Source organism: Lissotriton helveticus, chromosome 12 (assembly GCF_964261635.1).
Source record: "Lissotriton helveticus chromosome 12, aLisHel1.1, whole genome shotgun sequence".
In the NCBI taxonomy this organism is placed as follows: Eukaryota; Metazoa; Chordata; class Amphibia; order Caudata; family Salamandridae; genus Lissotriton; species Lissotriton helveticus.
The window spans coordinates 869,946,821-869,961,389 of NC_136073.1; the positions used below are offsets into that span (position 1 = coordinate 869,946,821).

Below are 14,569 nucleotides of genomic sequence, written 5' to 3' on the forward strand. Positions count from 1 at the left end.
CACCACTGCATACATCAACTCCAAGCCTGCCTTTGCTCATCTGTCCTGTGTGCAGTCGCGGGTGCCCATGCATCCATCTGCGACACAGCCGCATGTAGAAGCACTCGCTCAACACACATCACAACTGATGGGCAAATATGACAAATCATGCACCAGTAATGCCAATGGACTTTGGGAGTTTCAATGACATCCCACCCGACCTAAACATTTCTTTTGTTACACACAGCTGAAGCAGAACCCAACCCCATCCTTAAACTACCTGAAACTCCTCCCTTTACAACACTGTATACAAACAGACATGCACAAGCCACACAACTCAGGTCAGTGGCCTCTGAGGCATCCAATCAAACCAGGGGACCTTCTGGTTGAAGGATGCCTCTAAAAGGCTAGCAGGATGTGATGGGATCAGCGATTGTGTATTCATATTTTCCGACTAGTGTGGAGGTTCTGTTGTCAACTCTAATTCAATTCTCAGTTTTTCGCTCGCCTCAAAGACGTGTGCACGTTCTGCAATACATATCTTCTCTGATTGAGTTCAGGAAAAATCTTAAAACATGGCTTTTCAAGAACTAATTTCCCTTTACAGTATGCGGTCCGTAAGCGCCTAGACACCTAAGGGTATTAGCGACCTATAAAAGTTGTTATAACATAACAACGCTGTTGGACCAGCTGCTCCTCACTGCAAAAATACTGACTCACACCACAAGCTGGCACGCAGAATATTTTGAATACATTTTTAGCACCATCTAAATTCGTCTGATCTAAGGAGGGCACTCCAGAGACAAGGATTCAGCCCCTCAGTAGTAGTTGCTGTTTAGTAGGGTGTAAAGCTGAAGCTGTTACAGGGCCCAGATCTGGGATACTCCTGGTTGCGATTGCGATTTAAGTGACCTACGACTGTTCTAGTGCTTCAGAAAGCGAACGAACATTGGAAATGCCTATAGGTCTGGCTTATTAATGCCCTGTCAAGCCAGAACTAAAAATCCATGTAAGTTAATGAATGCCTTCTCACATCCGTGCTGCTGCCGGAGAAAAAATCCATAAATTATCTTGTTATGTGATTCACTTTAATAGCATTACAATGCCAGGTGTGTGCCCTTGAAAGCAAGCCTAGGCAGCTGGACAAGTAAATAAAATGCTCTCCCTTTGTGGCAGGCAAGCACTATTTTTGTGGAAGCACGCATCTTCTACCCAATCAAAACATGTACTCCTGGCTCCCAACAAGTGGGCGGAGCCAAGGCTCCTCTCCTGGTGATTCTCACATAATCCCCGGTGACTGTTGCGATGTTAAACCAGACCATAAACAGGTGCCTAACAAATCAGAAAATGCTCCTAGAATAATCACAAAGCGCTTGAGCGGGCTGAGCCAGTCACCTACCTCTTTTTCAGCACCACGTAGCCGATGCCAGCCAGGAAACAGAGCAACACTACAATCGTGATTGGCACTACCACCATGAGGATAATGTTCAGCGTCGCGTTGCCTGGTTAAAGACAAAGAGAGGAGAATAATCAGAGACCTCTGAAAAGAAGAAAAAAAATTCCCAAGCTCCCCTTCCGCAGGACAGTCTTCCAAGTGCTATAATGTCGTGGCCTTCAAACACATTTGTTTATAGTGCCCTGAACCAGAGGCTTTTGCCAGCATAAATATAACGTACCATTTTATAGTGTAAAAACCCTCCAACCGCCATTGAATATATTCAAAACCAATTCTGAAATAAATACACTATTTAGGACCGGCAAAATGCAGCATTTTTTGCCACTGATAATGGTGTCATTTAAGAGCGATAAAAAAAATTCACGATTTTCAGCCATGGGAAAAAATTAGAATAGAATTCTGGCATAATTGATTCCCAGAAATAGCCTTGTGCCCTTTTAACCAGCCATGGAGAGCGCCTCTTGTTTACATAGTTTTGGCTGCCTGTTCCGCCATCAGCCACTAGATGGCAGGGCAAGCAAGCGTCTGCAGCAAGGAGCTGCCATGGAGAAAAGAGACATCACGTTACTTTACAACTAAGAAATGGAAATACTTTTGATGAAATAAATAAAAGTAAGGTGTAGGTAGTATGTAACCACACAGATGTGTGTCAGAGACAGACAGAAGGTTCTTAATGGAAAAAACACACTTCATACACACACTTCAGTACGCAACATAACTGTTTCAGTACCAGAGAAATTATGTCTACTGCACTGATAAATTGTGATTTGATGGCCCAGTGCAGAATACGTTATTGTTGTACTTTTGTTGTAAAGTTGTCGGTAGCTGGCTGGTATTGCCCGAGCAGCACGACACAACACTGTCAGAGTGAGTGCACCATGGAGGAGTGTGTCAACTGTCATTGCAGGGGGGCTGGGCGCGTGACGTCACGACGCAGACGTCCGGGGACGTGCAATCGGAAGCAGCAAAAAAACCAGGGCTGGGCGCGTTACGTCACAACGCAGTGGTCCGGGGACGTGCAACGGGAACCAGGAAAAACAATGGATGGACGCGTGACGTCACAACGCAGAGGTCCAGGCACGTGCAACGGGAACCAGTTAAAAACAATGGATGGACGCGTGACGTCACAACGCAGAGGTCCAGGCACGTGCAACGGGAACCAGTTAAAAACAATGGATGGACGCGTGACGTCACAACGTAGAGGTCCAGGCACGTGCAACGGGAACCAGTTTAAAACAATGGACGGACGCGTGACGGCACAACGTAGAGGTCCAGGCACGTGGAACCGGAACCAGCAAAACCAGGGATTAACATGACGTCACAACGCAGGCACAGAAGAAAACAACAACTGTCACTCTTGACGTGTCATGAGACAAGGACAGGGGTGGCAGGAGGAGAGGGGTCCGACCAGGAAGGAGAAGCCATCGAGCTGGAAAAAGGACAACAGCCGCAGAAGAAGACAAGAAAAGTATTCAAATAACTCCACGGGATCCTAGGAGTCCACACTTGAAGCATTCGGACTCCAGGACCCCGAAGACCCCTCAATGCCAAACACTCGACGAGCGCAGAGAAGCCACCATAAGTGGGGAAACAGACTAACCATGGGTCAACATGGCCAAGGATCTTGGGGCAGGGACGGCCATTGACTGGCCTGCACCATGCCCAAGTGCCAACCTTTGCAGGGGCGCACGGAGCTGGCTGCATTAAGGGGGCATCTTGGGCAGGGATGGCCATTGAATGGCCTGCACCATTCCCAGAGTGCCAACCTTTGGAGGGGGCATGAAGCTGGCTGCATTAAGGGGGCATCTTGGGCAGGGATGGCTATTGACGGGCCTGCACCATGCCCAGAGTGCCAACCTTTGGAGGGGGCATGAAGCTGGCTGCATTAAGGGGGCTTGTGGGGCCGGGATGGCCATTGACTGGTACATGCCATGCCCAGTGCCAACCTTTGGAGGGGGGCATGGAGATGGCTGCATTAAGGGGGCTTGTGGGGCCAGGATGGCCATTGACTGGTACATGCCATGCCCAGTGCCAACCTTTGGAGGGGGGCATGGAGATGGCTGCATTAAGGTCCTGCAAACTTGGCCCCAAAGGTTATGTTTAAACTGCGTTTATTCATTTCTGACCTGCTGGAAGCGCCATGTTTGACCTCTATTCAAAGCCTTTTCCTTTTCCACACAGACCCCTCAACCCTGCCGCCAGGAGGAGCAGCAGCAACAGCGCCCACCAGAACCTTGCACCGGAGTAGCACAGCGTGGCGGGGGTGGGTTCGGATGAGTTGGGGTAGGTGTGGAAATATTTGTATTCAGAGGGCTGTCACTACTCTGATGTAACCAGCCACCAACTGACCTCTGAAATCTAATGGGCCCTGCTGATTCCTTTCATTGACCAGCAGCAGGGATGGAGCCAAGCTTCTTCCCGCCTATGGTGCTATCCGAACAAAGTCCGGCTCTGTTGGCAGACCGGAAGCGCGCTCATGTGACCCGGTTCAGTGTTGTGTGCTGCAGGGTCACTATGTAAATTGGCAGAAGTAATCCTTCATGGGGCTTTTCACCTCAAGTGCCCTGAACCAGCGGTCTAGTCTCGTGCTCTGAATAAAGGGGCTTCGAGCAACTCTTTCAGGCTGAGAAACTGGGGATGATTATAATATAATGGTGGAACTCAACCCTCACCCTACACAACCAGTTTCTCAGCACAGGGAACTGCTACGTACACCCAGCAGCAGATTATTTAGGCCCGTCCAGGGTTGCTCTTGAATCCAAGCATCTCGCTACAGAATGAAAGAGTTTCATTTATCTTGGAGTCGGCCATTCCTTCCTCACCTCCTCAGACCACTATGAGTTAACCACACTGTGCAGCGATCAGCCTAAAACTTGCAGGTTCCGTTTGTTTGCAGTGTGGTAGCTCAGCAATTTATCCAATGGGCATCTATAAATAAGGTAACGCTAAGCTGCCCTTGGACAATATGTTGCCAGAAAAAGACAACCACTGGCGAAAACAATCGATTTCTTTATGGTCTTAGTTTCACTGGAGGGTTTTCTGTACAGAAATGTATAAAGATTACAGTGATCACATACCCTCCGGTGTCACTGTAAACAATTTGTATAGTGGATGTGCTTACGAGCATCTCTATTTGCACATTGCCTACATGGAAAAAAACTCAGTAGATGACGACTATGTGCTGCAATGCCGTGGGCCCATACTCTTTCATCAAGCTATACAGACTCCTCCAAACGTTATATTGCAGTGCACCATTTATATAGGTCTTACTACCCTTAGGCGGGGCACTGAAGCGCTTGCCTATACGAGTAGCACTCTACATCATGTAGTCTGTGGTTGGAAGGACTTTGTCTTTGTTTTGTGATCCTATGTGGGAACTGTTCCTATGGTGTGTGTGTTGACCACCGATGTGCGGTTATCATGTTATGGGAAGTAGCACGTAGCACTGTGGTGGATGAAGAAATGTGAGAGACGCGTACAGTTTTATGGTGTTCAGTACGTTGGTCGCTTTGAACACCTCTGCAGGTACCTTTATAGTATTTATGATAATAGTCTGCTTAGCGGGCTACTGCACGGGGTTGTACAATTTGAGATTGTGTGTATGCTTCTGGACCTGATATGGTTTGAGAGAGAGAGATGTAAGTGGAGGGATCCGTTGGGAAGGGCATTTTTACTATCCCCTCATATCGGAGTGTCTTTGTGAGAAGTAAAGAAGCGGTCCTGGTGTGTAGATAGTTGGGGCATGCAGTGGTGGACTATATTAAAGTCACCCAAATGATCCAGCAATGTGTGACCGATCCCATCCGTTATTCGATGTCTTTTTTTCATTTGATGAGGTCTGTTTTTTTGGCTGTACAGTGCTGGTGATGTACAACTTTCACAGCAGATACGTTTTATGTGAATTTAAGAGGGATAAGCTACAGATGGCTGCTGCTTATTATGGTTTGAGTATTATTGAGGGACTTAAATGTTGCACTTGCTAGTACGCGATTATATAATGCCATGCTAACCATGTGTCAGCCATGATTAGGCTTACCTAAATAGCGAAAGCAGTTTGCTGATTTTCAATTTGTAAGCAGAAGATTGCGCTTGAGGATGCGACTATCTTTCTGGGCTCTTTTGCTGGGATGTGGGGTGGGGAAGTTATCTAGAAACAACAGTGTTTTCAATTGTCCTCGGAAGGGCTCCTGGGTGTACCTAGTGCTGGCTGCTAGTGAGTTCTAGAGCTTGGTGGCTTAAACTGAGAAAGCAGCGCCTCCTACGGATTTCTTATGGTACGATGATAACATTTGTGCAAGCCTGGAGCGCAATGTTCTGTTTTGCTTGCTCTGCTTGAATTTAACTTAAAGTATAGCAGTTCTTTTCCTTGGGAGGCTCAGAGGCCAATGCAGAGTGCCTTGAACATGCCCCTTCTAGCTGTAGGAAGCTAAGGGGGGGGGGGGGACAGCTGGACTGGAGTCATGCGTTCGCTTGGGTGAAGTTAGAGAAGAAGCCCTGTAGGAGAATTTTGGATGATTCCCATTTTGCGTATGATTAATGCAGCTGCGCCAAGGTATAGGCTTGATACTCAAAAGAATGTGTGTTGGCCTTCCAGATGGCAGAGCAATTCACACAATATGAATTTAGTATAGCTTCATGCTGCAAAAACTATTGTTCTACACAGCTCTCTGGGGCAACATTAGCACCCTATAATGACCAGCAATATAATAAACTAATTCTATAGGCGTCTTTTAAAATCCAGCGTTACCTAGCTCAGTGGGTCTCATCTGTGCTTCTAAAGAAGAAAGGGCCCCGGAGAGAAACGCTGCCGCTTGGGAGCCATTGCCAGCAGCGTCACTGTGACTCTTTCCAAGAAAACAGCTGGGCTGAAGCCACACGTCTTTAAACTTCAACACTTTCCAGAAAATCCCCTCTGCTTAGCTCATGGCCCAGGCATGCAGGGAACCAGCCAATATGGAAACATCCCGTACAAATGTTTTGATGCTTTGAGCAGGCATAAGCCGCTCTTGGAAGCAGCGCACATGAAAAAGACATTTAGAAAAACAGAAAAAAAGGCAAAAAAAATCACAAGTCTGACCGTCGCCAAAAATGACAAAAGGCACATTTAACAGATAAACACAAATCACCCATTTGGCTCGCAGCCACAAACACAGTTAGCAAATGCGCATGCTGTTAAGGGCTACTTACTAGTATCCGGAACGAAGAAGTACGAAATGTTGGTCCAGGACCCGTTCCCTGCCAGCGAGGTCGCGCGGATTCGGACACTGTAGTTCCCGGGGTGGTGAACACGGAGCTTGCACCCCTGTTCCTTGTACTCTTTGCCAGAAACACAGGCTGTTGTTTCCTGGGGAAAGAAGTTAAAGGGGTGAGGGTCCGCTATAACTCTAGATATTCACAACACTTAAAATTAAGTCTATAAAGAGATCAATAAAAAGCTATTTTTCCTGTCCTTATTAGGTTATTCTAGCCTAAAACCTGGCGCATGAACCTGCGTAGTAAAACCCCATTAATGCAGACGCGGTCTTTAGCCAGCGTCGGATAACAGCAGTGCCCATCTCCCCAGGGCTTGGAATGAAGCATTTCTATAAAAGAGAGCTGATGGAACTGGCTAACATTTTTGCATCATCGTCAACTGTGGCGGGCTGGTAAATAACATCAAGACATCCCTCTCTCCCATCTGAGGAACAACAGAGCTTAATGAGTGCCAGTGTTTGCAGGTAGAGGGCATCATCATTAATTTCTAGGTGCCCAGTCTTCCAGAAAAGAAGAAAGGAGGAGAAACAGAAACAGAAAAACAGTGACAATGGCATGGAGCAGGGATAATAAACAACCTGCAGGATTGAAATAAAGAAGCGGAAGTGGAAGGAAGAGACATGAGGTGGAATTGAGATAAACAAAACTTGGTATTCATGAGATAAAGAGACAGGAAGTGTAGGGTGGTGGAAGAAAGAGGCATGAGGTGGAATCAAGATCAGGCAGCCTCGGTATTCATGAGATAAAGAGACAGGAAGTGTAGGGTGGTGGAAGAAAGAGGCATGAGGTGGAATCAAGATCAGGCAGCCTCGGTATTCATGAGATAAAGAGACATGAAGTGTAGGGTGGTGGAAGAAAGAGGTGTGAGGTGGAATCAAGACCAGGCAGCCTCAGTGTTTGGCATCCTAGCATTTAGCAGCACTAGTCGCAGACTCCTAAGAAAAAGATGTGCCCTTATTATTATTATTTTTTTAACACCAAAGAACACACACTTGGCTCAAGGTAAGGTGGTACAGTCTTGTTGCCAATATAAACTGCAGCAAACAGCAAGGTGATGGAGGAATGCTTGAATTATTATCGGCCACATTCCAATGGTGATATATAATGTGGGTACAAACTAAAAGTCCAAGCAGGACCAGTGCTGTGTGCCACAGATTAGGGCATGTTGGGGGAATGGTCTTACTCTGCTCGGTTCTGTGTACTGCAGCACATACTCTTTCACAGGATGCTTTCATGCCACAAGGCTCGGAGCAGCTCGGCCTACAGGAAGAGGAGTGGAAGATACAAATAACCCTTCTCCAAGAACATGAGTGGAAAAGCCTGCAGATACACTGAACATGGCACAAGTGAAGAAGACTAGGCCTGGGCGGTAAATTCCGTTCCGCTCGCGGAATTTGGGTAATTTCGCGTAGAACTTGAAATTGCCCAAAATCCTGCGTCCTGCGACTTCGCAAATTTTTGGCTTGTTCACGTTCTTAAAATGCGTGTTCGCGAGATATTACTCCCCGAGCACGTAAACAGCGATTGCGAACAGTAAAAAAAGCACTGCGAACAAGCAATTCCGCATGTTCGCAGAATTTCTGCATGTTCGCGGAGATTTTTTAGTGTTTCGTGGAGATTTGCGTAACGCAATTACGCAAATTCTGCCCACACATGTGCATCCAAAGGGTCACAGGTTCACATCGGGCAAAGGATGGTTCAACTTTCTATTGGCAATAAAACGAATACCACACAGTGGAACAAAATGAGACTTAGCATAGCCAATGGGCCTCGTCCGTGAAACATATTGGCTTTGCCAATGCATTTTTTTATTTTTTTGCTAGATGGTCAACCGTAAGTGCACACACAGAGGGAGTGAGCATCTTTCAACGGTTAAATTCGAACAAAAGGAAATTATTTCAAAAGAGCTACTGCGCATGCACACTCAATGGCGGCCATCACGGAATCTTGCAAAAACATTTTGAGATGGCCACCCACCAATGTAGCAGCGAGCAGCCCTGAGTGGACCATGGTGCTGGGACGGCGAGCGGACATTAGGTGATAGTTTAATAAGAAGAGCAGAGTAGGGAAGGACGTGGGGAGCAGGAAAAGGGAGAGAAAATGTTCCTTTGATGAAAAGCCTGATGGCAACAGTGGAAGGATAAATGGCCGTCTATCTCACTTTGACACTGAAAATTCCTTAGAGCAGGAAAACAAGCAAATTGGGAGGAAAACCACTGACTAAGGAGCTCAGAAGTGAGATCAGCAAGAAAGCAAACAAATCATGAGCAAGCGACAGACCCAAAGCCCACTCTTTGCACTGGATTGTATTTTTCACAATAGGTCTTTGAAAACAGACAGCTAAAGCCAAGGGCGTAGTTGGGTCAATAAGATGGGGGGGTGAGCTTCAGATTGCCCAACAGTCACGTTGGAATAGCTTGCAAAAACACATTTTATGAGGAGCAGGACACAAGTCAAGTCAAGTCAAAAACATTTGTAGCGCGCACATATCACATCCAAAGAGTCTCATGGCGCGTGCAGACGGCTCTGACGAGAGGGTAAAAGAGGCCTAATTTTCAAAACGCCAAGTCTTCAGCGACACGAGCGGGGATTAGGAGGTAGTGGAAAGAGAAAGGAGGGCAGAATGTTAGGGGCATTAAAAACAACTTTTTTCAAACTAATCAACATTCTGAAAGCCTTCAAAACAGGGATGGATGAGAGTGTGTGTGTTTTTGTCAGTCTGGGCATGTAAAAATCCCACGCGAAATCGACTGAAAGCACCTGTACCCAACTATTTACCACAGAATACATTTTTTAGGGGAGTGGAAGACCCCAAACACCCCCTGAAGCTCTGAAGCTACGCCCCTGGATAAAGCACTCTATGACCAACACCTAAAAAAAACCCTGGCCAGCAATTTGCGAAAGCTGGTTTCTATAATCACATAATTGTTTTTAAATAGGAAGTAGGACCAGTGCAATTCAGATTAAACTCTGATCACCCAATGGTTCAGAGGAGAAAAAGTACTCGGAAATTCAAACTTCGTAAGCAGTGTACATCATAAAGGAGACATTTACACTCCTACAAAGGGAGATGAAAATGAAATGCCAATAAAGTGCACGTTACCATCACAATCAAATCATTTGCGATTGGGGAACAGGTTCACTGAGACAAAGAGCTACTCCCATTAGATCCGAAGGAAAATACAGCAAAGTTGTTAATAGGATTGTTAAGTCTGGTCAATCACGACCAACTCTCAGGTGAATGGAGGACACATGTTACAAAGCCCATTAAAAAATAAAAAACCTCCACACAGTGTTCTAACGTGATCACCACTTTAAAGTTTTTGTTAGGGGGGCACAAAAAAAGAAAACACTGTATGGCAGGAGAATGCATGTTACTCTACGACGGCCTTGTGCTCGCTAACATGGAACTTGATGGGTCCCCAGTTGTTCTCTGGGCGTAGAACACCCCAGAGCACTGAGGGCGCGCAACCAAACCGAAAACAACTTCATATGAAGCTCAAAAACTATATTTTTAATTCATAATTAAAAAACCTGCAAACCCAAAGAGATAAATATAGGAATAGCCTGCAGGCATTAGCATGTAATACATCAACTTTAAGACATGTTTGACAACTGGCTAGGGTTAACACCTCCAAAAGAAGAGGCACCTTTATCACGACTCATGTTTGTCGCAAAGACGAGCCATATCACTTATCACGACTCATGTTTATCGCCAAGACGCGCCATATCACTTATCACGACTCATGTTTATCGCCAAGACTCGCCTTATGAACCAAGCAGTGGTTGTAGTCTAGGGACAAGATTCACAGCAACATTGCAGTGCTGCAGAGCTCCTACTGCTGTTCCAAGGATTTATTGGCGAAACTAGGCTGCAGAAAGACACCCTATGAGCAAACCCCAGGCTCACTTATCTGTCAGTGTTATGCTTGCATCATAGGTGATTTGTTTTCCTTTCCAGGAAAAATGGATTTGGTGTACTTGAAAGAGCCTGGTGTGAACTCCACGCCGTTCGCAAACAAGATGGGTATTTAGAGCGCTCTACGAAGCAGCATCACTGGTTCCTTCACAAAGACGTAACCACAAATCACGGGGTCCGGTTTAGCACGGTTCTGTGCATCAATTGAAAAAGACTTTTAGGAAAGGGGCAACTGTGCCATGATACAGATGCACCTAGTGGGAAGAAGAAACAAAAGGGTTCAGACTGTTTACAAAAAGTAATAGGACGTGGGAAAAAAATTTAGGAAGAGCCCGGTCTGTACGCTGTTTTAGCACGGAGCTGCATTATGTTGTAAAAGACTCGTAGTGAACATAAGAGTAGGGTACCAGCTTGATGTCCATCATCCAATCAAAAGAAACATGGAGGAGGTACCGACTAGGCTCCGCCCCTGCCAACAGCCTTGCTGTCCAGTGCCATAAAAACAGTTCACCACAGGGGGAGCTATACTACTGCCTAGGGGAAAGGAAGGTCTTTACTATATTAAACACACCTTTTATTTACATTAAAAAGCTGCAAATAACATACATTTTACTTGCCTAAATCACACATTGACAGAAGATACTCAAATAGAACCTCTTCGAACTCCTATTTGAGACCCCGTCAGATGCACAACCTTAATGACAGGCATAGTTGAAAGAAGGCGGCGCTCACCTCTTTGTCGCCGAGCTTCAAGTAGTGCACCTCGTAGAGTATGATCAATCCGTTGGGACTGGGCGGCTCTTGCCACTTCAGGACGATGTTAGGGTTTTGGTACTCATAGGAGACAGGGCCAATAATGTCATCCGACTTGGCTGTAAAGAAAATAGTTGTTAAAATAGAAAAGTAAACACACTGCACAGCCACAAAACACGCAACAGTGAAATACTGGGGTAAAAACTGTTCTGCGTTCACTAAAAAGATTACAGACTGGTTGGCTGACATGCAAGTCCTGCAGCTGCTACAGATCAAGTCTGAACTAATCTAATATTAAAGAATGAAAAATGGATCATGGTACAATTTCATGATATTGCTACTGGGCATACCAGCTTCAATGTCACAATCGCCTGTCAAGCTGTAAACTCTCCCTCGCGACCACCCAGAACATTTCTTTCAGTTTCTGAGATCAGAGAGGTGTTGCCTACTCTGTAAGAGTGAACACCTGTCATGACAGACGGTGGTCGCTTCTGCATCCAAACTCCTGCCGGGGTTGACAACAACGGCTATCCTATCCTAATGAACACCTGTCAGGCAAACAACAACAGCTGTTTCTGCATCCCAATGAACTCCTGCAGAGGATGACAACAACAACAACTCTCCTATCCTAATGAATGCCTATCAGGATAGAGTCAATGGCCACTCTCCTAATGAACATCTGTCGGGACAGACGTTAATGGCCAGCCTCTTATCCTAATAAACGCCTGTCGGAGAAGGCAACAATGCCCACTCTCCTAACCGAATGAACAATAGCTGCCACTCTCCTATACTAATGAACGCCTGTCGGGACAGAGTCCATGGCCAATCTCTTATCCTAATGAATGCCTGTCGGAGCAGACATCAATGGCCACCCTCTAATCCTAATAAACGCATGCCGGGGAAAGAAACAACACCCACTCTCCTAATCTAATGAACAATAGCAGCCTCTCTCCTATCCTAATGAATGCCTATCAGGGCAGATGTCAATGGCCACTCGCCAATGGCCACTCTCCTATCCTAATGAACACCTGTCAGGACAGACATCAGTGGCCACTTTCCTATCCTAATGAACGCCTGTTGGGATAGATGCCAATAGCCACTCTCCTATCCTAATGAACGCTTGCCGGGGTAGACAACAACAGTCACTATCCTAACCTAATGAACACCTGTGAGACCAGACAACAATGACCACTCTCCTATCCTACTGAACACCTGTAGGGGCAGACAATTCCTTCCACTTTGCTAACTTAATGAACGCCTGTCAAGACAGATGTCAAAAACCACTGTTCTATCCTAATGAACACCTGCTGGGAGAGAGAATAAAAGTCCACTCTACTATCCTGATAAATTCCTGTCGCTGCAGATGTCAAAGGCTCCTCAACAAACCTCATGAGCATCAGTCGGGACAGGAAACAACAGCCACTCTCCGGTCCTACACAACGACCGTCGGGACAGACACCAACAGCCACGCTCCTATTTTAATGATCGCCAGTCAAGACAAAAACTCAACAACCACTCCCCTAGCCAAATGAACACCTCTCAGGACAGACAACAATGGGAGAAGAGGAGCTAGTCATCCATCCTAATGAATATCTGTCAGGACAATGCCGGCCAATCGCCTATTGGTAGGAGCAACGTTTGGGCCAACGGAGGTCCCTTTCCTGTGCTTGTCAAAACCCACATCAGCCACTGTGATAACCTACTTAACACCTGCCATGATGAGGGTGGCCATTTCATACCTTGAACAGTAAGTGGGCTGTGGTGGAAGCTGTTAAAGGGATGCTCTTACCTGTCCCTCGCCACCTACCACAGAGTGATGAAGCAGCTTCCTCTACATAGACAGAAGTGACATCAAGACCTGGCTCTTCGAGCAGTAGCGGCACCCCCTCCTCTCAGCGCCTTGAGACCCACACGAGTAAGTAGCGCGCTTTACAAGTACTCTGATTGATTGATTGAAGTGACATCGGTCTAGCTGACACGCAATCGAGAGCCGGCACTCAACACCTACTTGCACTTTATGCCCACCGCACTCAGTTTTTCCACGATGAATCTATAGCATTGATTAGGCATTTTTTGGGTTGCAGTTCCCCCTTATTTGTTCATACCAGTTTCATGCAGCCCTTGTAAATTTTACCCACAATTGGCCAAGAGAGCATTACCGCAGAGTAGAAAGCCTTACTTTCAGGCATGGTCCTTGCGCTGACATACGCTGGGACGCTGCAGCCTCGCTCCAGCATGTGGTTGCAGGCGTGGATCTCAATGCGGTAAGCCGTAAAGTGACGCAGGCCAGATATGACCAGGGACTCCTTGTACCAGACTTTCTGGACGAATTTGGTGGGCTCCTGGTTTCCCGGAACGGATGGCGCGGAGGCATTCGGCACTGGCGTGGTTGTGGTTAGAGGCATGCTGCCGTTGGCAATCCCAACAAGGTCTCTGCGTTTCCTGGAAGGCCTATGCACACAACGAGGAGATGTCAGCCACAGGTTTACGTTAACAAAATATTTGAAAATTAGACAATATAAGCGGAGAGAGAAAAGGGAACAACTGTGTGGCGGCTGAAGCAAAACACTTTTCTGAGGCTTGCTTACATCCATGAAGTCACTAGCCTAGTCCGGACTCTGGGAAGTAGCAATTCCTGCCCATCACTGTTTTTATTCCACCCTATTGCCAACCAAAGTCTTTCAATTCTGCTCACATCATGAAGGAATTCATCTGTAAAATGGTAGGTAACCGCTCAGCTGGTTAGTGCATTAGCTGGGGAGCTAGACAGATAAGTTGACAGATTGGAGTTAGTGCAGAAATGACTGCCTTTCATCCTTCCACAGTTGATACGATGATCATCACTGATCTGGTTAATATTAACAGACTTCAGCAACCAGACAAGCAAGCACTACCTACCAGACAACTGAATACCCCTCCTTCACTTCCTGGAGTTTACTTCATAGTGCTTTTGCTATCAACCCAGAATCATGATTCCACCCTCCCCCCAAATAAAAATACAAAAATAAAACCCACACATGTACATACAGGCGCTCATGGGTCATTCATATGTTGCTTCTGCCGGCCACAGCATGGGCAATGGGGCAGCCTACCTCATCAACTGGCTGCCCTGCACCTATAGTGGGGCCATTTTTTCTGATCACATATGCAGCTGCCTAAAAGTAGTGCAGTTGAGGGCCAGGACTTGCTTAAAAAAAAAAAAGTATAAA

At 46.4% G+C, this 14,569-nt stretch overlaps 1 protein-coding gene across 1 annotated transcript in view; it reads right to left on the minus strand.

Moving 5' to 3' along the window:
• The window catches only part of INSR (insulin receptor), a 305,153-nt gene that overhangs the window by 26,603 nt on the left and 263,981 nt on the right, over positions 1-14,569 (minus strand). Inside the window, exons 11-14 of the mRNA XM_078670766.1 lie at positions 13,540-13,811; positions 11,340-11,479; positions 6,623-6,779; positions 1,379-1,481 (exon numbers count right to left, since the gene is read on the minus strand). Coding sequence (XP_078526892.1) covers positions 1,379-1,481; positions 6,623-6,779; positions 11,340-11,479; positions 13,540-13,811 — 672 coding nt within the window. The remainder of the gene's footprint in view (positions 1-1,378; positions 1,482-6,622; positions 6,780-11,339; positions 11,480-13,539; positions 13,812-14,569) is intronic.